This window comes from Papaver somniferum, chromosome 6 (genome assembly GCF_003573695.1).
Source record: "Papaver somniferum cultivar HN1 chromosome 6, ASM357369v1, whole genome shotgun sequence".
Lineage (NCBI taxonomy): Eukaryota > Viridiplantae > Streptophyta > Magnoliopsida > Ranunculales > Papaveraceae > Papaver > Papaver somniferum.
The window spans coordinates 21544643-21565401 of NC_039363.1; the positions used below are offsets into that span (position 1 = coordinate 21544643).

General features: G+C 36.0%; 2 protein-coding genes across 2 annotated transcripts; both read left to right on the top strand.

The window, feature by feature from the left end:
• The first annotated feature begins 18360 nt into the window (after positions 1-18360).
• On the top strand, positions 18361-20006 carry LOC113290636. Its single transcript, XM_026540218.1, has 4 exons — positions 18361-18669; positions 18842-19208; positions 19426-19520; positions 19611-20006. Exons 1-4 carry the CDS (start codon positions 18361-18363, stop codon positions 20004-20006), a joined length of 1167 nt encoding a protein of 388 aa, XP_026396003.1.
• A 3-nt stretch (positions 20007-20009) lies between these two features.
• Positions 20010-20558, top strand: LOC113290637. Its single transcript, XM_026540219.1, has 2 exons — positions 20010-20386; positions 20540-20558. The coding sequence occupies exons 1-2, from the start codon at positions 20010-20012 to the stop codon at positions 20556-20558; spliced, it is 396 nt and encodes a 131-aa protein (XP_026396004.1).
• Positions 20559-20759: the final 201 nt, after the last annotated feature.

Below are 20759 nucleotides of genomic sequence, written 5' to 3' on the forward strand. Positions count from 1 at the left end.
ATACTTGTTCTTCTGGAGACAAAACCTTATTACACATTCTGGAGAAGATCGATGGTACTGTTGGCTACATGCGCAAAAGAGAAAAATCACCTACCTTGAGTTCACCTAGATCGCCTTGTTGTTGATTATAACTATTGGAGATTGTTTTGTTTCCATTGATGCTCGCTCTGCCGCTGCTAATAAATAACGTCATTCATACCGAGATGAATATCCAAGTTTGATCAACTACTCATGGATATTACATTCACAGCTAAAATACGAGAACAAGATATACTTACATTTCTGCTGATGATTGGCACGCTCGTGATGGAGCTGCTGATAGTGACGAAGAGGAGCCGGCTGCCGCAGACGAAAGCATGAAGCAAGACGAGCAAAAAAACGGAAAAGGGTTGATACCCTTTCTATACGAACAGAGTTTCCAGAAGAAAGATTCCTTCTTGCTCCATTAATGGGAACATATGGCTGGTCCCATAGCACTCATGCTCCATATCCGAGCTATCAACACGCCACTACGAAGACCATTGGCCGCGCGGTCCCGTTGCTGAAGGACGGTTAGAATTTTCCTGGTAATATCTACATGCTTTATCTTTTCAATTTTAATCTTGACTGTCACCATCTAGTTCTTACCCTTCAACAATGTCATTGTTACGTGCTAAGCAGGGGACTTAATCTTGATGGTGGTTTTTAGTTCAGGGCTAAGATTGTAAAACTTTATATTAAATGCACCGTCGTTCTGCAAAGAAGCTAAGCCATTTGAGAGTGATGAGCGCCCAAGCCTCTTTACTTACATATGCATTGAGAAATTCAGTATATGTATACAAAATTTATCCAGAATGGTGCATGTAGCAACAATCCCAAATATTCTATAAATTTTATAAAACTCCCGCTTGCAGTATTCACTAATGTACAACCGGTCGAGTATTTTCCTATGCTATGTTCCCCAGCTGAACTCTTAATATTGGTATGACATGACAATTATTATTCACTCGCAGCGGAGTAGCATGAATTTCCGGAAGTGTCAGTATTAAGATATGCATGAAAATACTTAGGAACACGCAAGTTGTACGCTCTCTTATAAAGAGATTTCTTGTGCCAACGCACAAATAATTTGTCGAAAATTGTTTAATTTTGTGTCAGCTCACGAAATTCAATTTTCTGACCTAATTTTACCTATTTGCAAAAATTAGGTTTTTTGCGCCCTGCGAAATATCTCAAATCCTATTGGTCGAGACCAAACCTAGGTAAGCTAGGAAATTAATCCTCCATGGACTAGTAGGAGGAGTTGCGGAAAATAGGAGAAACAACAAGAGGAGGCGTGGCTGCGCTACATGGCTGGCCAGTTCGCCCTAGAACGCACCACTTGTAGCCGGATGTCCATGCTCCATGTTTCCCTTGCCGGCCCCGCTTTTCATCGACCAATCAGGTCTCTCTAAATGCGCCCCACACATTTGGAACGAGGCTAGCCCCATGCTGCTTGTCGGCCCCCTTTCCATCTACCAATCAGGTCGCTCTAAATGCGCCACGCGCATTTAAAATGAGGCCAAACCGCCCCAACACCCAGTGGTCGTCGCGTCAACATAGCCGCACACACTAATTAGAGCTTTGACATGCCAAACCCTAATTTGGTTAAGACCACTTTTCCACCTTTCCACTGCGCCATTGGCAGGCGCCACCTTTCCACTTAGCCACTGGCAAGCGCCACTTTGCCATTGTGCCACTAGCAAGCGCCACTTTGCCATTATGTCGCCTATATTGCGTGCGATTGGTCAGAATAACAAGGTCTTGCACATCAGACCCACTCAGCAACTTGTTGCACATTTTTCCACGAAACACTCGAGACATCAAACATGTAAGAAACTGGGGGGGTGCTCATCAAGGTATTGGTTTGGCAGTTTACAGCGTGCAACGCGGCCATTACAAGAAAGTGTCAGGAAAGAGCGTACGGATAATAGGAGTAAGAGAATAGCGGGTGTAAGGCTAACCAGTTTCCCCTAACAATAGAAACGTGATGGTAACCGCTTTTACACAACCCCACTTCTTCAATACTTAACTGTCTCCACTTCCTACGAGATCAGGGGTGCTCAATGACTTGTAAAAATAGGTTTTCAACCTATTTCGACCAACAAGAGAGTTTTGGTTAACAACAACATAAGTATTCACAAAAATACAAACAGAACTGATAGCTTACATTCCACAAGCCAGTTACAAATTCTGATGCAAGTCATAAAACAACCACACCCTCAAAATTCAATATTTTGATCTCAACACCTTCTTCGCTTCCCTCCCTAAGATCAACCCTTCTCCTTCACTTTGTGACTGAAGCAAGACTGGAACGGCCATTTCTTGGTTTAGGCCAGGATTGTACAAATTGATCTCTCGAATCTAAAGTACTCCCGTGCAGTGCATTTTTTTAGGGTTTAGATTCGTTTCTCGGCGGTACACCCAAATTTACCATTTCCAGAAGAATCGGTTTTTACCCAAAACAACTAGGTTACTAGTTTTTCTTGTCAAAGAACTCGATTGGACTTGAATAACCGAATCCTCCATTTAATAAGTCTAACTAATATCAGGGTTAACTTAGTTTCTCTTATCCGGAATCAAATGGGATAAAAAAATGACCCCGTAAATTCGTAAATCCAAAAATAATAGAAACAAACCATATAAATTGACTTGTTATAGTTTTTCTTAACTGGAAGCAATTAAAATAAATATAACCAATGTAAGCACCGCAATTGCATCGAATTTCTTTAAGCAAAAACAATTGATACCAAACAATAAAGAAGATACCAAATCATAAGTCAATAAATTGATACAGTTTTTCTTAACCGAAAACAATTGAATCACAATAATCAATCTATATAGCATAATGGAACATATCAATTGTACCGAAATTTTGTTAAGCAAAAGCAAAATATATGCAATAAACTCGAGCTTTTCTTAAACAGGAAAAACGATTAACTAACAATGAAATCGTTACCTCAAATTACACAGCCACTTTTCCCCAGAAAGATATGTCGTTTAAGCGCAAGTTCAAATAAGAACTCTCCCCTAGTTTGTTGTCATCCTCTCGCAGTAACAAAAGAACAACAACAAGAGCAACCTTTACCAGAGAAAGGTTGAATCGTTTTTAACTAATGCGTGCCAATAGCAAAATTTTAAACCCGAAACACATATGTTATGCTAAACACAACTTACATAAGCATAAATTGATTAACAACGTATTGTGACTTTTCACACATGAGTTTCAATCGGAACACCTTATGATCCTTTGATAAAGCCTACTAACAAGGGGATAGAACTTAATTCCGCAAAATCAGCCGCATAAATTATAAGGGCTCAGCAATATGAAACCAAAACATAAAGTTAATGAAAACCAACGTTTATATCATATATCTTGAGTACTCATACATATATCTTGAAAACCAGCAATATGAGAATATAAATAAACTTTAGTATATGTGACTTACATATGTGCTACACCATCAAACCTTTCTTATGATTTTGATACAGCAATCATGAAGATATGATCAAAAGATCGGCTATACTCAAAAGTCACTGACCATAAGGAAGTGAGCCAAAATATGAGACTGAAACACAGTGATTTACCTCATAAACTCAAATGAAATACACCATAAATATTCAACATAAAATCAAGTACCTCAATCTTCTAGGAAATGAAATTACGCAAACAACGCAAAAAGAATGAGGTCATTCCGAGTTCGGACGAAGAAGCTATGAACAAAACAATTTTACACTCCTTCGTATGTACTAGGTTGTGACCAGTTACACCTTGATACGTAGGTTAGGTTGTAAAAAATTCTAAATATTATTCAATAAAGTTCTTTTTTTTTGCTGAGAAAACACACAATAACATTAAGAAAACAAACTGTTACATATTTCAGTTAATGGTAATTCTAAATATTATTTAATAAAGTTCACCTTCAAAATAATCAATAACTATTGAATCAGTTTATACGAAAAAAATCTGACAAAAATATGTCGAACTTGATTACTTTTACACATAGTAATTTAAAGGTTTTAAAATATTCAGAGGGAATAAAAATACGAATAAACAAATACTATAAACCCAAATTGTGAATTACATTCAATTGTATAAATTTCTACTCCTACGAATAATGAATGCAAAAAGATTTCCTCTATTGTTAACCGTGAAAAACTTTCAACCAAGTAACGCACTTACTTATTTTGAGGTACCGATTCTTTATTCGACTCTTGAGATGGGAAACGAAGAAAAGATTTGCCATTTAAAAAATAATTCATTTTGCGATCTTGGGTTTATTAACGTAAAATAAATCTTGCAATTGGTCGACTTCACTCTCATTCATCTCCTTGAATATGGTAATTGAACGATTTCGGTGACAATAATTGTTTTTTCTCTCCCCATATACTTGCATTTAAGATAGAAATTGAGATAGAATGGTAGGAGCCTAAGGTAATATAGTGTTAATTGTACTAACTAATTAATAAAATATCCCAAACACATGTATTAGTAGAAATAGTAAAATAAGAAATAGAAGATATATTTAGGGGATACATTCAAGGATTAGAGAAACAACCCTTTTTTTGTCTACTAATACCTGGAACGCAAACCAAGCCACTAATAGCGCTAATCATTTGTCCAAAAAATATTAAGGTACTAAAAATAATAAAAACAAATTATTAAGGTACCACCAATAATCACAACCGTGTAACTCATCATAAGCTAAGCCCATGGGTAGCACTCAAATCTAAATCAGACTACTCAATTTTGTACTACCATCTTAGCAATGTAAAACTAAGGTCCTACGATCATTCCTCGTCAAGTGTTTGACCTTCTGATGTGGACTAATTTTTTGATTGGTTCAAAGGTGAATAACTCGGCCATTCTCCAACTCATGCTCCAAATGTTTCTTTATCAACACCAAACAAAAGAACGCTTTTTAAACGTTTGCAAATTGCAAGTGAGGAAAAATGCGATTTCGACATGTCTTTACAACCTATTCTTTTCTTTTAACAAACCAATCTAAAATCACCTTTATCTATCCTTCTCTAGCTGCAGCTATAACAACTGCTACTGTTAGAGCACTGCTCGGTCGAACTCGCAAGCGTTGCTATATCAAGCTTGTTTGTCAAGTTTAGTTGCGAAAACTACAAGTCTTGATTTCTAGTCTACTTATAGTTATGTCTCGGATTAGGATAGAATGTGTAGTTGAGCTTTAGACTTCACGTCGTTCATCGATTGAAGACGAAGAACCACTAAGGGGAGCTTGTGGAACTTCGTCAACAAAATGTACGTGTGTGGAGGCTTGAACTCGTCTATCACTCAGAAGTCTATTTCTATTCTATCTCCTATTGAGACAAAAGTCATATAGCTATATAGACTTTATTTTATATACATTTGATATTTCGGGCTGAGTTTAACTCGCTACATATTTCTCGAAATATGTGTTTGTAAGCTATTGCTTTAACCAAGTTCATCTTTTATTCTTTACAAAAGTCAAAACATGATCATGTGAAAATCGCCTGTTAACATCTTACATGATTTGTGTGAGCCAGTCATTTGATGTGGACTCAGAATGTTTCGTATTGATCTATTGATCACTTGAAAATTGTTTTGAAGCTAATAATTTGTATGAAACAGCTATTCTGGTCTTCCAAGAATGTTTGAATGATTTAAATAGAGTTTATAACGATTAACCATTGATTGGATATAGCACAGTATGCGTACTTGTATGCTAACAGTTGCAAGTTATTCCAAGTCCATGAACCATAGTATGCATACCCGTATGCGTACTGGTTTGATAGTTGAAGTCCGGGAACTTAGTATGCATACTCATATGTGTACCAGCTTAACAGTTTAAGTCCTGGAATTCAACTGAGTTTAGTTATGTACGACAGTATGCATACCCGTTCGCATACTGGAAAACCCATACCAAGTCCGGCTACTTAGTTATGCGTACCTGTTTGCATACTTGAGTGGGTTAAGTTCTAAAATCGGTTTGTTCATGAACAAATACATTTATATAATAAGCAAAGCAATCTTTTGCAAACCGTGGTTATAATGTTCATGGATTGATTCGAGTGAATCAAAATCAATTTTGCTTCAATTGTGTCTTGTATACTTCTATGAGAATATAAACAACTGAAACTCTAAAATTATTTTCATTTGAGTCATTTGAACTAGTTGTGATAAATATGAACAAGGTTGATATGAAAGTGTTCATATGGATTGTTGAGCCAACTAAGTGTATACGTTTAGGTACGGTTACTCATATCTAAATGAAGTCACATTTCATTTGTGTATAACAAGCTAAGTTCGATCTAACGGTTGAAAGATATTAGCTTGAATCTAATCAGGTTTTCATCTAATGGTGAATATTGAATGCTTTGTTACCAAGGTAGCATTGATTGCAAACCCTAATTTGAAGACTATATAAGGGAGTACTCTAGCAACTGGGAAACCTAATCCCCACACCTCCTATGTGATACTAGTTGCGACTAGAGTCGATTCTCCTTTAACCTAGGTTTTTCCTAAATCCATTGTAGGTTAACGACTTAAAGACTTCATTGGGATTCTGAAGCCATGCCCAACTATTTTCTTTGTAGTTGCGTGTTTGATAGACGCATTTATGTGTCTAATTTGTCCTCAATGTTTCGTATTGTTAGTACTTGTTTTCATCCTTATTATGGTGTTTTGTGTGTTTGTAGGTATTTTTGGAAAATAATTATTGTTGGAAAATTCGGCTCGAAAAGTTGCACGGAGCACCCCCAGGTCACCCCCAAGGCAGCTGCTATTCGCACCCCAGTTCTGGTTAGGGGGGAGGACATCTTCTTCCCAAATTCAAAAACCAAAAATTGGCGGGAAAAAAATACTATCAACTGGCAGATGTTTTGTTGGAATTTTTGAACGTGTTCTAGGGCGATTCAATGGCTGATTTTTGGTAGGAAGTTGTGAAATGTCCTAGCAAACACGTTTTGGGCTTTTGGTTCGATCAAATTTGGCCAAAATTAGCTGGATAATTCACGGAATACAAAACAGGGAAACACGGGTTAGACACGGGATTGGAGAAGATTTGAGTGTGTTCTGCTCATGCATGAGGGCTCTAGCAACATTGTGGGTCGTGTGTAAACATTTCTAGAGTGACCAGGATGGAAATCTACGCGTGAGAAGCTAAATCAGGGAAGAAAATATTCCCAGAATATTTTTTCATCAAACCGAGTTAAGAGAGAATTATCTCGATTTATAGCGAGACTTCTTGATCCTGTGGAGTATATATAGAGTGCTGGGGACTCATAGAAGAGGAGAGATAATTGGGAGAGGTTTAGAGCACTACAGAGCAAGAAAATTGAAGTTACAGAGATTCTGGTTCTGCTGCTGCTGCTACTCGAGGAGGAAGAAGAAGAGGAAGAACAGACTACCAAAGGCAGTCGTTTACCAACAAAGACAACGACTGTCGTTTGTGGGTCATATTTTTCCAACGACAACAACACTTCATCTCTATCGTTGATTCTGGACGCCTTCTGTGGGTCGCAGAATCCTGTTTTATATCATTTTCTTGTCTTTCTCTTCATTGTAAAACACTTTTGAGCATCAATGAAATATTTTGAGAGGTTTTTCATCATGAGTAGCTAAACCCAATCCCAGGGGTGACAGAGGAATCCATTCTCACAATACTTATGTGGTAATCTCTATTTTTTTTATGCAATATTTCTATGTGATTAATTGCATTGATAAAAATGAATTAAATGATTTTTATTAATCAACTGTGTTTTCCCTTGATAATGCATGCTTAGTTTTAGACTCTTGATGCATTATACTTGTGATTAACATTTGATATTTTGGAAATCTGCTTTTGGCAATATTTTGAATCAAACCAATTATTTAAATTGCATAGTAAAAAAAAATTAGATCATATAAGTATTGTTGAATGGTGGAATCTTAAACCCCTATTTGTCCATAAAATTTCACATCACTTTGCTATTTAATTTTGCTACATTCTTAAGTTTAAAAAAAAATCTAAAAATTTTATTCCCTTCACAAATCTGAAAAGAACCCATTTTTACCACTATCACTACAACCATTTGAAAATACATCAGTGTTCTAATCTTACTTTGTTCTATCATATTTAGTACTATCTTCTCTAAGATTTGCTCGAGATTTAATCTCCGATAGGTAAGATAAAAAGTAGTCACAAACATCTTCGTCTCATCGTTTGTCATTCCACAATATCTTGTTTCGCTACCATACGATTAAGATTATTGTGAGGTGATTGATATTTCTAGGCTGTTCTTCGGGAATATAAGACCGGTGTATTAATTGGTTCTTGTGCAGCTTGATTTATCAAAAGACTGAACAAAACTCATAGGTATTTCTGTGGGAGACTTATTTATCTATTCCAATAGACTTTTCTGTGGGAGACAGATTCGCTTATCAAGTCTTCGACTTTGGGTCGTAGAAACTCTTGGTTGTGGGTGAGATCATCTAAGGGAATCAAGTGCGTAGAGTCCTGCTAGGATTCAGAGGCGTAGGAGCGCAACTGTACCTTGATCAGTGTGAGATTGATTAGGGCTCAAATACATTCAAGTATGAAGTTCATTGGTAGTAGGCTATTGTCTGTAGCGGCTTAATATATTTTGGTGTTCAAAGTTGGACTAGGTCCCGAGGTTTTTCTGCATTTGCGGTTTCCTCGTTAACAAAACTTCTGGTGTTTGTGTTATTTCTTTTTCGCATTATAGTTTTATATAATTGAAATATCACAGATTGTGCGGAGTTCAATCAATTGGTGAATCCAACTTATGGTTGTTGATTGAAATTGATTGACGCTTGGATATTGGTCTTTGGTACCATCCAAGTTATTTCTCATATTAATCCGACTCACAGATATCTATATGTTCGATTGAAGATTGATTTGAGAAATAGAGATATAACTATTATTGAATGTATTTTCCTTGATTGAGTCTGACTGTCTAGTTGATTCTCTTGGAAATATTGGAGTTAGTCCATAAAGATTTCCTAAACGAAATATTGGGTGTGGTTTTTAGACCCCATCTTTTTCAATTGGTATCAGAGCATGCAAATACGTTTAAGACCGCATAAGTCTGTGTTTGTAGCAATCTGACTGTATGGATAGTAAAGTCTCTAGAAACGCTTCACCAGAATTAGATCTGCTCAACTCCGAGTGTGTTCTAGAAACCATCGATGAGGTTAAGTGCTTTGATCTAGAAAAATTCATCAAAAATATTTATCGAGAAAAACAACAATTGGTAAGGAAAATTTATGGTCTTCATTGCGAAATTTATATCAAAAACTCTGAGTTCGAGAGCGTTCTGAAGAGCTAGTTATTCTCCAGAAGAGGTTGGATCAAAAAAATCCTAATCTATTCTGATCTTGTAGCAGATATTGCAAATTATAAGGATTTGAAGTTTGTCAAAGTTACTTCTATGGATATGAATAACTCCTTTAATTCTTCCATGAAGAATTGTCGAAAGTCAGGAGATAAGCGATTTAGGCTTTGTGAAACCTGATGCGACTCAGAACCTCTCAGATGAGTTTGTTGATGTTGGTTTATGTATGTTTTGTGGTTCTCGTAATCATTTTCAACATACGTGTATATCTTTAAATAAAAGTTTAGAGGTTGCTATTGATCTTCACAAAAAAGCTGAACAACTGTTTTCTTCTCTCAAAAGGTGTACAAATCTAATAAGAAAACCCAATCGGGTTAGTAGTGTTAGTATGGGAGCTTTTTCTCTAAACTCAACATCACCCTTTCAATGGTTTCTTGATAGTGGATGTATCCGACATATGACTGGAGAACTTTCCTGGTTTGTGAACTCAAACGACTTTTAAAGAGGACCAGTAACATTCGGAGATGGGAGTTGTTGCTATATAAGCAAGAAGGGGACGATCAAACTGCTTGGGGTTCCTGAAATTCATGATGTAGTATACGTTAAAGGTATGAATGTTAATCTTCTTTCTGTTAGTCAAACACGAAAAGATCTAACCATATGTGTTTGGCGCGATCCAACCTATAAGAAATGAGTCTGCGAAAAAGTAAGGAAAAGCTAAACATAAACTCGGTTAACATACCACAAGATTTGGGTAAAATTCTATGTGGGTTTAATTTTAGCAAATATTTAGAAGGAGCGGCTTCCACTAGTTCTACTTGTTCTACTGAAAATATGTCCTTATGTTCTCAAGAAGAATTTAAGTTAAGCCATGTATTCACAGTCAATGATTCGGATTCTGAATCACTTCATAATGATATAAAAGATATTGATTATGTGAATATAAAAACATCTCAGCTAAATGAACTAAGTAAATAATTCCTCTCATTTGCAACTGAACTCACTCTTGCACTAAAAAGATAAGGAAAGCTTCTTGAAGACTTATGTCATATGAAAGCTGAAAATGATCAAATCTATCTTGATCTAACCACTCTTAAAGATGATCTAGACTCTCTCAAGATTATGTCCTCGTCAAAGATTCAATCCCTAGAAGCAAAGCTAAGGAAAAGTATTGATCAAGAAAAGAGAACTGGGATCTTGAGAAAAACAGCTGCAGATGAATATAATGCCTTAAAAATCTCATACGATTCTGAGATAAAGACAGTTATAGAACATGTCAATAGGCTAAAAGATGAAATGCATTCGTTATGTCAGAAAGTCAGTTGGCTACATCCTCCTCGGATAAATCCAATAATTCTGATTTGATCTTCCCTTCAAAAAGAAAGAAGAATGACATTAAAGATTCTCGAAAGAAATTTTTATCTTCTAAAAGGGCATTGGTATTCTCGGAGAATTCCAAGATGAACTACTCACATCAGAGTTTTCAACGTCATCATAAGCATCATCACTTACGATGTTTTCATTGTGGAATCAAAGGTCATGTTGTTAAAGATTGTCAACAATTACCTTGTTCAAACTCCAACAAAACCACTTATGGTCATGGATGTAATATGAGATCTTTTTCAAGAGAAATCAAACATAGGACTGATCTTCTTAAATCAAAGAACTCAGCAAGAGATGTTCATCACAGAAAGAAAGAAGATCTGAAGCCGAGACGGAAGTGGATACCAAAGAAGACTATGGAGCTAAAAAGAAAAGAGTATGAAAAAATCTCCAGTTCATAAACACATAAAGTAATACCTAAATATCTTGATGATAGTCATTTCTATGATAAGTTTGGGTTGTCCATCAAAAGGAGTAAGATCCTTAAGAAAACAGATAAAGGAAAGTTTCCTACTAAGCTTGAAGAGAATAATCTGTTTCGACCAGATACTTAGTATCTTGGCTGGATACGCTGTCTCATGAAGTGCTCAAACAATTGTTTGATGAGTTCAGTGTATATTGCACAATAGTTTAAAAAACTTGAAAGATTTATGGAAATATTCACGGAAAGGCACTTTCTTAAAAACTTTAATATTGATAAAATTTCGGTTTTTCCATATTAAAGGAGAATATTTGATTTCCATAATCGATGACCAAGTTTTTTGAAACTATTGGTATTTAAAGTTTCAGTAATCTTTGTCACTCAAAAGAGAAAAATTCTTGTCTATTCCTTTGGAACAAAGAATTATGTACAATACGTATTACCATGCAAAACTTTCTACAAGGGTTTCGGAAAGGTGTGCTGAAAAGATGACATGTGATCCTTTCGGACTCCATAATTTCAATGGAAACGAAACCACCTCTTGCAATAATGTGAATCACTCACACTTTATGATCGATTACGACAAGGAATTTCACAAGATGGCACGAACTTGTGCTGAAACTAAGTTAGAGGTATTGATGTTGAAACGTACTCTTGAAAATTCTTTACTTGTTCAACCTCAGCTTCTCAAGAAACAAGATTTACTTTCTGAAAAAGCGGGGGTCTAACAAAACCACCCAATATTTCGCTAAGCAATTTGTATGGACAAACTCGAATATATTTGTAAGAGAATCAACAAGACTCAATCAATTAAAAGTACATCAACGAGTTTATATCTCTCTCTTGTTTTGATTTCCTCAAACAGAAACTGCGAGTACTAATCAAATACAAGGAATAACTTGGATGGTACCAAAGACCAATATCCAAGGATCAATCAATGACAATCAACAACCAAAGGTTAGATTACTCTAATTGATGATTTAGCGCACAATCTGTATTATTTCAATTATAAAGATAAAACAATATAATGCGGAAACTGAAATAACACAGACACCAGAAATTTTGTTAACGAGGAAACCGAAAATGTAGAAAAACCCCGGGACCTAGCCTAGATTGAACACATACTGTATTAAGCCGCTACAAACACTAGCCTACTCCAAGCTAACTTCGCACTGGAATGTAGTTGAACCCCAATCAGTCTCTCACTGATCCAAGGTACAGTTGTACTCCCTACGCCTCTGATCCCAGCAGGATACTGCGCACTTGATTCCCTTAGCTGATCTCACCAACAACTAAGAGTTGATACGATTCAAAATCGCAGGCTTTGACAATAGACAAATCTGTCTCACACAGACAAGTCTATCAAAGGATCAATCTGTCTCCCACGGAAAAACCCTAAATTTTTTGTTCCGTCTTTTTATAATAATCAAGGTGAACATGAACCAATTGATAATCTGGTCTTATATTCCCGAAGAACAGCCTATATAAATCAATCACCTCACAACAATCTTAATCGTATGGTAGAGAAACAAGATGTCGCGGAATCACAAAAAATAAGATGAAGATGTTTGTGACTACTTTTTATATCTTGCCTATCGGAGATATTAATCTCAAGACAATCAATTTGATTGTACTCATGCGATAGAAGATGCAAGATCAGATCACACAACTACGACAAAAGTAGTATCGGTCTGGATTCACAATCCCAATGAAGTCTTTAAGTCGTTAACCTGGTTTTAGAAGAAGAAAACCAAAGGTTAAAGGAGAATTGACTCTAGCACGCAAACTAATATCACACGTGAAGTATGTGGATTAGTATTGCACAATTTTAGATGTCTCCTTTATATAGTTTTTCAAATCAGGGTTTCTCCTTGGTCACAAAACAAACAATATCCACCGTTAGATGAAAACCTGATTTAGATTCAAGCTAATATTTCTCAACCGTTAGATCGAAAACTTAGCTTGTTATACACAAATGAAATGCACGCTTCTAGGTTTGTCAACCGTACCCAAACATGTACATTGTTTTTTCAATAATAGTTAACCAAAAGGTTAGCCATATGAGAATTTCATACCAACCATATTCTTCTTCACCATAACTAGTTCAAATGACTTCAAATGAACTAGTTAGAGATTTGTTCAATTGCAAGGAAATCTTATGTACTACACAAGACACAATTGAAGCAAAGATGAATTGATTCACTCGAATCGGTTCATGAACTTTATAGCCACGGTTTGCAAATTGCATTCCTTAGTCTTTATAAGTTTAAGTTCAGAAATCATCTTCAGATATATAACGTTCTTAAGTTCGCATACTAGGTTCGCGGACATAAGAAACCGGGAAGAGTTTACAAACTCCAGCAGAAAATCTCGGCAAAGACTTTCCGTCGGTTCGCGGACTGGGTTCGCGGACGCAGCTAGTTCGTCAACTCCAACAGAATTTCTCTGGATGAGAAGTTCGGCAGTTCGCGGACTTGGCAACAATCCATTCTTCCGGTTTCTCTTGATCAACAAAGTTCGCAAACTTTGGTTCAAGGGATAGGACTTATGCACATATGTGTTTCCTCAACAATACTTATGTCCATCATTGGTTATGTGATCTAAACTCTCATTCCAACCATTGAAACATTCTTAGAGAACGTTATATAGTTGATACACCATTTCTCGTCAAAGCAATTTTCAAAGTGATTGAAACATATCATGACTTTCGTCACTAGGTAAAGATAAACATGGTCGAAGCGAAACGCTTACCAACACATATTTCGAGATATAGATAGGCGAGGTATACTCGGCTCGAAATACCAAAGGTGTATAATCTAAGTTTATATATAGCATATGAATTTTTGTCTCAAGAAGTAGGAGATAGAGTAGATAGACTTTTGAGTGACATATAAGTTCAAGTCTTCACATACCTTTTTGTCGAGAAGTTCCACCGGTTCCTTGAGTAGTTCTTATTCTTGTATGATGAATCGCCATGAAGTCCTTGAGCTCAAATACACTTTTTATCCTAGTCCGAGACTTAGCTATAGTAGACTAGAAACCAAGACTTATAGTTTTGATCACTAACATTGACAAACATGCTTGAGATAGCAACGCATGCGAGTTCGACCGAGAAATGCTCTAACAATCTCCCCCTTTGTCAATTTTAATGACAAAACTATCAATACATATGGAATACAAAAAAGATAAAGAAACTTTAGTAGCTCCTATTTCACATGTCTAATCTTCAACGTTCCTCGAAATCTTCGTCATTTCCAAGTACTCCAATGATCCCAAAGGTTGTAAGTTTAGCATCATCGTTGTTAAAGATCCGTAGCTATAACAATAAGAAAGCATCGGTCTCGATCATTGTTATACAGTTTCATAGTATTATTACACAGTATCAAAGTCCAATTGTATCACAACTTCAACAATAATACTATGGTGATATGTATCACTCCCCCTTAGTAAATACTCCATCTCACATGGAAACCACTCCCCCTTACACATTGATCCAAAAACCATATGTATTTGTAGTGTAAAGTACATATTAATTCTCCCCCTTTTTGTAAATAAAATTGGCAAAGGTACAAGAACGGTATCATGATGAAATTTCCGTAAGAGACATTTCATGACTAAAAGAAAATACATACCATCTAATTTAGATGCAATCATATAGCCGAAGATAATAGCATTCATCAAGGAGTTTAAAGATACAAGATAACCTCTTTAAAATTCCACAGTCGCATACCCCTCAAGATATGACCATTAATCACAAGTTCAAAAGAACTCACCCCCATTTGATGTCATTCCCAAGGGAACAACAAGAGCGACCTTAATTTCAAAAGAAAAGAAGGATTTTGATTGGACACCAAAAACCATGAGAATGATTTTCTATATCCAAAAACTCAATCAAATTAATCACAAGTAAACGCATGATTAATTTAATCGGAATACACAATCAAATTAAATACAAAAGTGATCAACTTAATTGATTATGCTTGACATAAGATAACTTACGGAGCATACGACTAACATAACCATTAGAAAATGAATAGGATAGTCGTTCATATACTCAACATAAGAGGAATCTTACGGAGTATGAAAATACTCAACTAGATTAATTACAAGAGAACCCATAATTAATCTAATTGGAATACACAACCAAACTAATTACAAAAGTAATCAATTTAATTGTCATTTGTTTTGCTCAACATAAAAGGACTTATGGAGCAATAACTAAATAACCAAACAAGATGATTAATTTAGTTCAAGAATGCTCAACATAAAGTACCTTCCGGAACAACCAACAAAGTTAATCAACAATTAATCAACTTGGTTGTATCGTGCTCAACATAAGACACATTACGGAGCCTCACAATATTACATAAAATATGGATCAGCGAAGATTAATACTGTGGAATACACAAGGATTCATTCTATCTTCCATCACTATTTCCATAACGATATTTAATAGACATAATCCTTGAACACAAAAGATTTTAACCTATCTTCCATCAAAGAATTGACCATATAGTCTTAACTTTTGTATATGTCAAAAGTTTATTCATCCTTAAATCAATACATGAATACCGATCATGAACGACTTTACTTTTGACAAAATATGGGACAACATAGTTCACGGACGTAAACACCAATATCCCATAACAAATTGCAATATAACAAGTCATAAACATTAAATACTGCAAACCATCATCCTCCAAATATTTTTAGAATTTAAACCAATAAACCTAAAAAAGAACAAGAAAATGAAAAATAATAACTATGTGTAGTCACAATCATTGCTATTCAAGCACTAGTTATTCTTCCAACTAAACCAAAAATAAGACATACTAAGCAAAAATATCTTTGAGAAATTCCTTATCATTCTCGAACTCCTTGTTGTCAACAGCCATCGGAATATAAGGTTCGTGGAGGAAGGAGTCAATACCAACAAACCGTCTTGGCTGATGATATCGAACCAGGGCCTTTTGAATTTCCAAAGATCTTAAAACGGAAGCCTTTATTTCACTAATCTCCTTTCTTATTTCCTTCAACTCATCAAGACGTAGGCTTGTTTTGGGTAACACAACTGGGAGAGAGAATGTCCGATTTTTTCTCCTAGGCGATTTTGGGTTTCATTTTTCACAAAATTGGTCAAAAAGACCAAAACAAACAATTCCTGGGTGAAATAGATTGCTAGCTTTTTATACTGTTTATATAGCCAAAAATCAGAAATATATTGTTTACATAGCCAATTTGGATATTTCACCCAGGAAAAATAAAATAAAATAATATGTTTTACCTAAAATACCCTCTGACCTTTTAAACCCCTCTTTTCAAATAGTATTCTTCTTTTCCTGAAGAAACAAAACAACTTCGTCCCTTCTAAGCTCTGAGTGATTTTCGAATCAGAGATTCGAAACTTTTCTTCAGAGAGATTTTTGTTTCCCTTTCAGATTTTTGAGATCAATACATGGTGATCCACGATTGTTGAATTGAAGTTTAGAATACTCTACTTTCAAATCAGCTAATAGCATCGAATCGGTAAGTTTGAAGTTTCAATCGATATAATTCTGATTTGGTTTTTGTCCAATTGAAGTTTCTTTGTCGATTTTGAAGTTTCTCTATCAATATTTATTATGTGATTTTTGTTAATTTTTTATTTTAGTTGTTGATTTTGATTATCCAGGGTTTTACTGATAACCAATTTTGGGTTTAGTAATCTTACTTTCAATGCAATATACACAGATGCAAACCAATTTTGGGTTTAGGTTTTCTCCGTTTAGGATTTCTCCATTTTTAAATGTTTTCTCGGATTCTGATTCAGTACCCATACTTTACACAACCACCGAGATGTTATTGAAAGACTTAGAGATGTTATCGTGAGCAATTGGAATCAAAAATACCTGTACACAACCACAGATTATGCATGCAGTTGTTGATGCTTATGTTACTTTCAAGATTGGAGATGAACTCTGGATTGATTGATTGGATGGGGTTCTTGTTGCTTGGGGGTACTTACTGATGATGAAGGTGTTCTTGATATTTCTTAGTAGTCTAGTAGAAGAAGAAATTGAATCTAGCTAGAGTTATATAATAAGATTTTGCATTGGAGTCCTAGAGGATATCAAAGTCATGTTCATGATTTATGGTTTTATTTAGTTGCATAGGGTCTCTTTTGTTTTGTTATCTTTCTTTTTACTCCATTGTTATACAGGTAAGTTATGCAATCATGATAACTTGGTTGAGTGTTAGAGGCTTAAGGGAAATAGAACTTTGCTATTAAGCTGTCAAAAACAACCCTGCTGAAGGAGAAAGTACTATACCGGTACTATACAGAACTGTTTAAAGCAGTACTCGTAGAAGGTCACTTGATTGTTCCTTATGCACTAATCTGAAGGTAGTTGTAGAAGTACATAGTAACTTATGACAGCTTCTTTGGTGGTTCATTGTGCCCAAAGGGTACTTTGATGGTACACAGATGCAAACCAATTTTGGTTTTGGTTTGTCCTCCTCACCTGTTAATTGTGTGTTTGTTTTCTGACAATTTAGGTATTCCTTGTAGATGTCTCCATTTGGTATGATGAGTATGAGTAAATGCACCTGATGGTGAAGGCTAGGCTAGTTGATTTTTTTTCCAGCTTTTAAAGAAGGATGAAACTAGCTTCATCATTTATTTTTAGTCAACCTGTTTGTCTTTGTTTTTTATCCATTGAATACATCCAGATTCATAATTGTTGTATATATATTCCTTGTAGATGGATTGTCATTTTCTCTGTTTGGTTATCCGGGGTACCGATGCATGTCCATACCATGTTAATGTGAAGTCAACAGTTGATGAGTTGAGGTCGCATGTTTGTGCTTATTGGAATAACATTTCATCGGACTCAATTCAGTTTGTATTTGACTATGAGGGGAGAAGCAATATTGTTGACAATGATGTGAAGCTCCGGTCTTTCTTATCATTGTGTATTGTTAAGGAGTTGTCTTTCTTGGAGCTTCGTTTATTTGAACGTGTTCCTCTTTGTGCTCCCGTTTTTGTTCGTGAACCTACTATGAGTGAGTTTTGTTTAGAACCAGACCCTAGCAGAGATCAGTTGGTTATTCCCCGTCATCTTCCGAGCAGCAGTATAATGAGCGAGTTTCGTTTAGCACCAGACCCTAGCAGAGATCAGTTGGTTATTCCTCGTCATCTTCCGAGAAGTAGTAAAGTTACTCGTACACCTACAATGACGGAGTTGCTTTTAGGTAAAGGAAATAGCTCAGATCAGTCACCTATTCCTTACTCTCAAGAGGTTTCTTCGTCTCAAGATAACCCCATGTCTCAAGAACGTGCATTCAATGGAAAGTTGGCAATAAAAAGATCTTGCAAGGCGGTTGAATGGGAGTTTATTATAAAGGGTGTTGTTCAAGATTTTTATGGAGGACGAGATGAAACTCGTCTTGTTGTTGAGAAATATAACCATTTTTTTTGGTCGCAAGGTCAGAGTCGTCAAGAGAAATCCAGAACGATATGCGGTGGAGTGTTTTTACAAGGAGTAATTTACTTGCGACTGGATGTTCCATGCAGCTCCGAAGACTTCCAACGTGAAGGGTCATTTGTTCCTCAAGACCTATAACGGGGAACATACATGTTGTGCTGGTTATAGTAACGGAACAAAGGCTGATCCGGTTACGCGCTAACTTGTCAAGAGCTTGATATTTGACCAGATCGAACAGAATCCCAACAAAAAAGTCAGGGATATTGTTAGAGAATTCAAAAGTGATTATGGGTTAGAATTGAGATACGATCAGGCGCATGCCGGGAAAGAATTGTGTTTGAAGGACTTGTATGGCGAGGACACTAAATCATACACCGACTTGGTTTGGTGGTATGAAGCCGTGAAGAAACACGATCCAGGTAGTAGGGCTGATTTAGTTATTGAAGGGGACCAGTTTAAGAGTTTGTTCTTAGCCTTCGATGCTTGCATCTCGGCTTTCGAATATTGTCGCCCGGTATTGTTCTTGGATGCAACTTTCCTAACTGGAAAATTTAGGGGTTGTCTTATGGAGGCTACCGGGAAGAATGCGAATAATGGTACGTCTTCTATTTTTAGATTTCATTTTTGATGTCAGATTATAAATTTGAAAGAAATTCAGATTTTTTTTTATGTCAGATTATCACTGGATGAAACCAGTTTCATCCTTAATTTGTGAAGTCAGACTAGAGAATGAAACTAGTTTCATTCTGTATAATAGAAGTTTCAGTCAGTTTAATATGATTTTTTCTTTTTGTGTTTGTTTTGTTTCTGTAGGAATATTTCCTATGGCATACGGTATCGTATCAGGTAAAACTATTGAGAATTGGCATTGGTTTTTGGAGAAACTAAAAACTATCTTGGGTCCTCGTGTACTAACTATTATTTCGGGTCGCCATGAGGGTTTGATCCAAGGAATTCGTGATGTTTTTCCAACTTTCCATCATCGTTAGTGTTACCAGCATTTGAAGAATAATGTTCGCGGTAAGACCAACAAGAAAAAGGGAGAGCATGGTGCTGCGATGGATTTATTCAAACAATGTTTCTATTCATCAACGCATGAAGGCTTTCATCAAGGTATGCAAAAGTTGAAGGATATGGGATGTGATGGTCTTCACAAATTCTTGAGTGACCTTCCAGTGGAATGTTGGTTCAATGCACATTGTCTGAGCTGTCGTTATGGCGATATGTGTTCAAACATTGCAGAGTCGTTCAACTCTTGGATTAAGGAAGCAAAAGGTATGCCTATTGCAACACTTGTCAACTGGATTAGACTAAAAATTATGGATCAGATGAGTAAAAGGAAGTTGAAGGGGGCGACGTATAAAGGATTCATTTGTCCCAGGCTAGATAAATAAGTGATGGCTTCCATTCGTGCTGGTGTTCAGTGGAGAATAACCAAGTCTGGTGACATGGAGTGGGAAGTTTTTGATGGAAATCACACGCATGTTGTTAGTATTGCGAAGTTTCAATGCAGCTGCAGGGTTTGGTTTACTAAGCAGTTCCCTTGTGATCACGCTATTGCGTGTATGCATTCAAATAAGATCAATGTTTACGAGTACATTAATCCGTATTTCATTTTTGCTAGCTTCCGTGCTTCGTATGATCGTCATATCAAGCCCATTACCGATTACGACAAGCCTATTGATGTTGCTACTGGAGATCTCATGAACCCACCAACTGTCCTAGGAAAAAAACCTGGTAGGCCGAAGAAGAAGCGGAAGTATAATTACGTGCGGTAACTGTCATACTCAGGCACATCATAACAAGACGACGTGTCCTCATCCTCCTGCGAAAAAGCAATGTTAAGAACCTGCTTAAGAACATCTTCATCCTTCATTCTGTGCAGCGTCTTACTATGAATTCTTTATTAGTTTATTCTTCTCTGCAGCTTCTTGTTGAACATTTAAGATTCATTTACCTGGAATTATATTTTTGCAACTAGTATTTACCTTGAATTGTTTTTTTTCTTCATAAAAACATATTTCTCTTCAGTTTTATAGTATATATATATCTTATAGTCTTCTGTTGGTTTTTTAATTGTACATTCTTTTCAGTTTTCATTGTAAAATTTGAATGTTTGTGAAGATTCAAATTTAATTGTACAGGAT

Excerpts from the sequence above, each read along its gene's own strand:
- LOC113290637 (XM_026540219.1), top strand. The coding sequence starts at position 20,010 with ATGGCTTCCATTCGTGCTGGTGTTCAGTGGAGAATAACCAAGTCTGGT.
- LOC113290636 (XM_026540218.1), top strand. The coding sequence starts at position 18,361 with ATGACGGAGTTGCTTTTAGGTAAAGGAAATAGCTCAGATCAGTCACCT. Across the intron at positions 18,670-18,841 it reads GTGGAGTGTTTTTACAAGGA|ATCGAACAGAATCCCAACAA; the intron begins GTAATTTACTTG and ends ATATTTGACCAG. Across the intron at positions 19,209-19,425 it reads CGGGAAGAATGCGAATAATG|GAATATTTCCTATGGCATAC; the intron begins GTACGTCTTCTA and ends TTGTTTCTGTAG.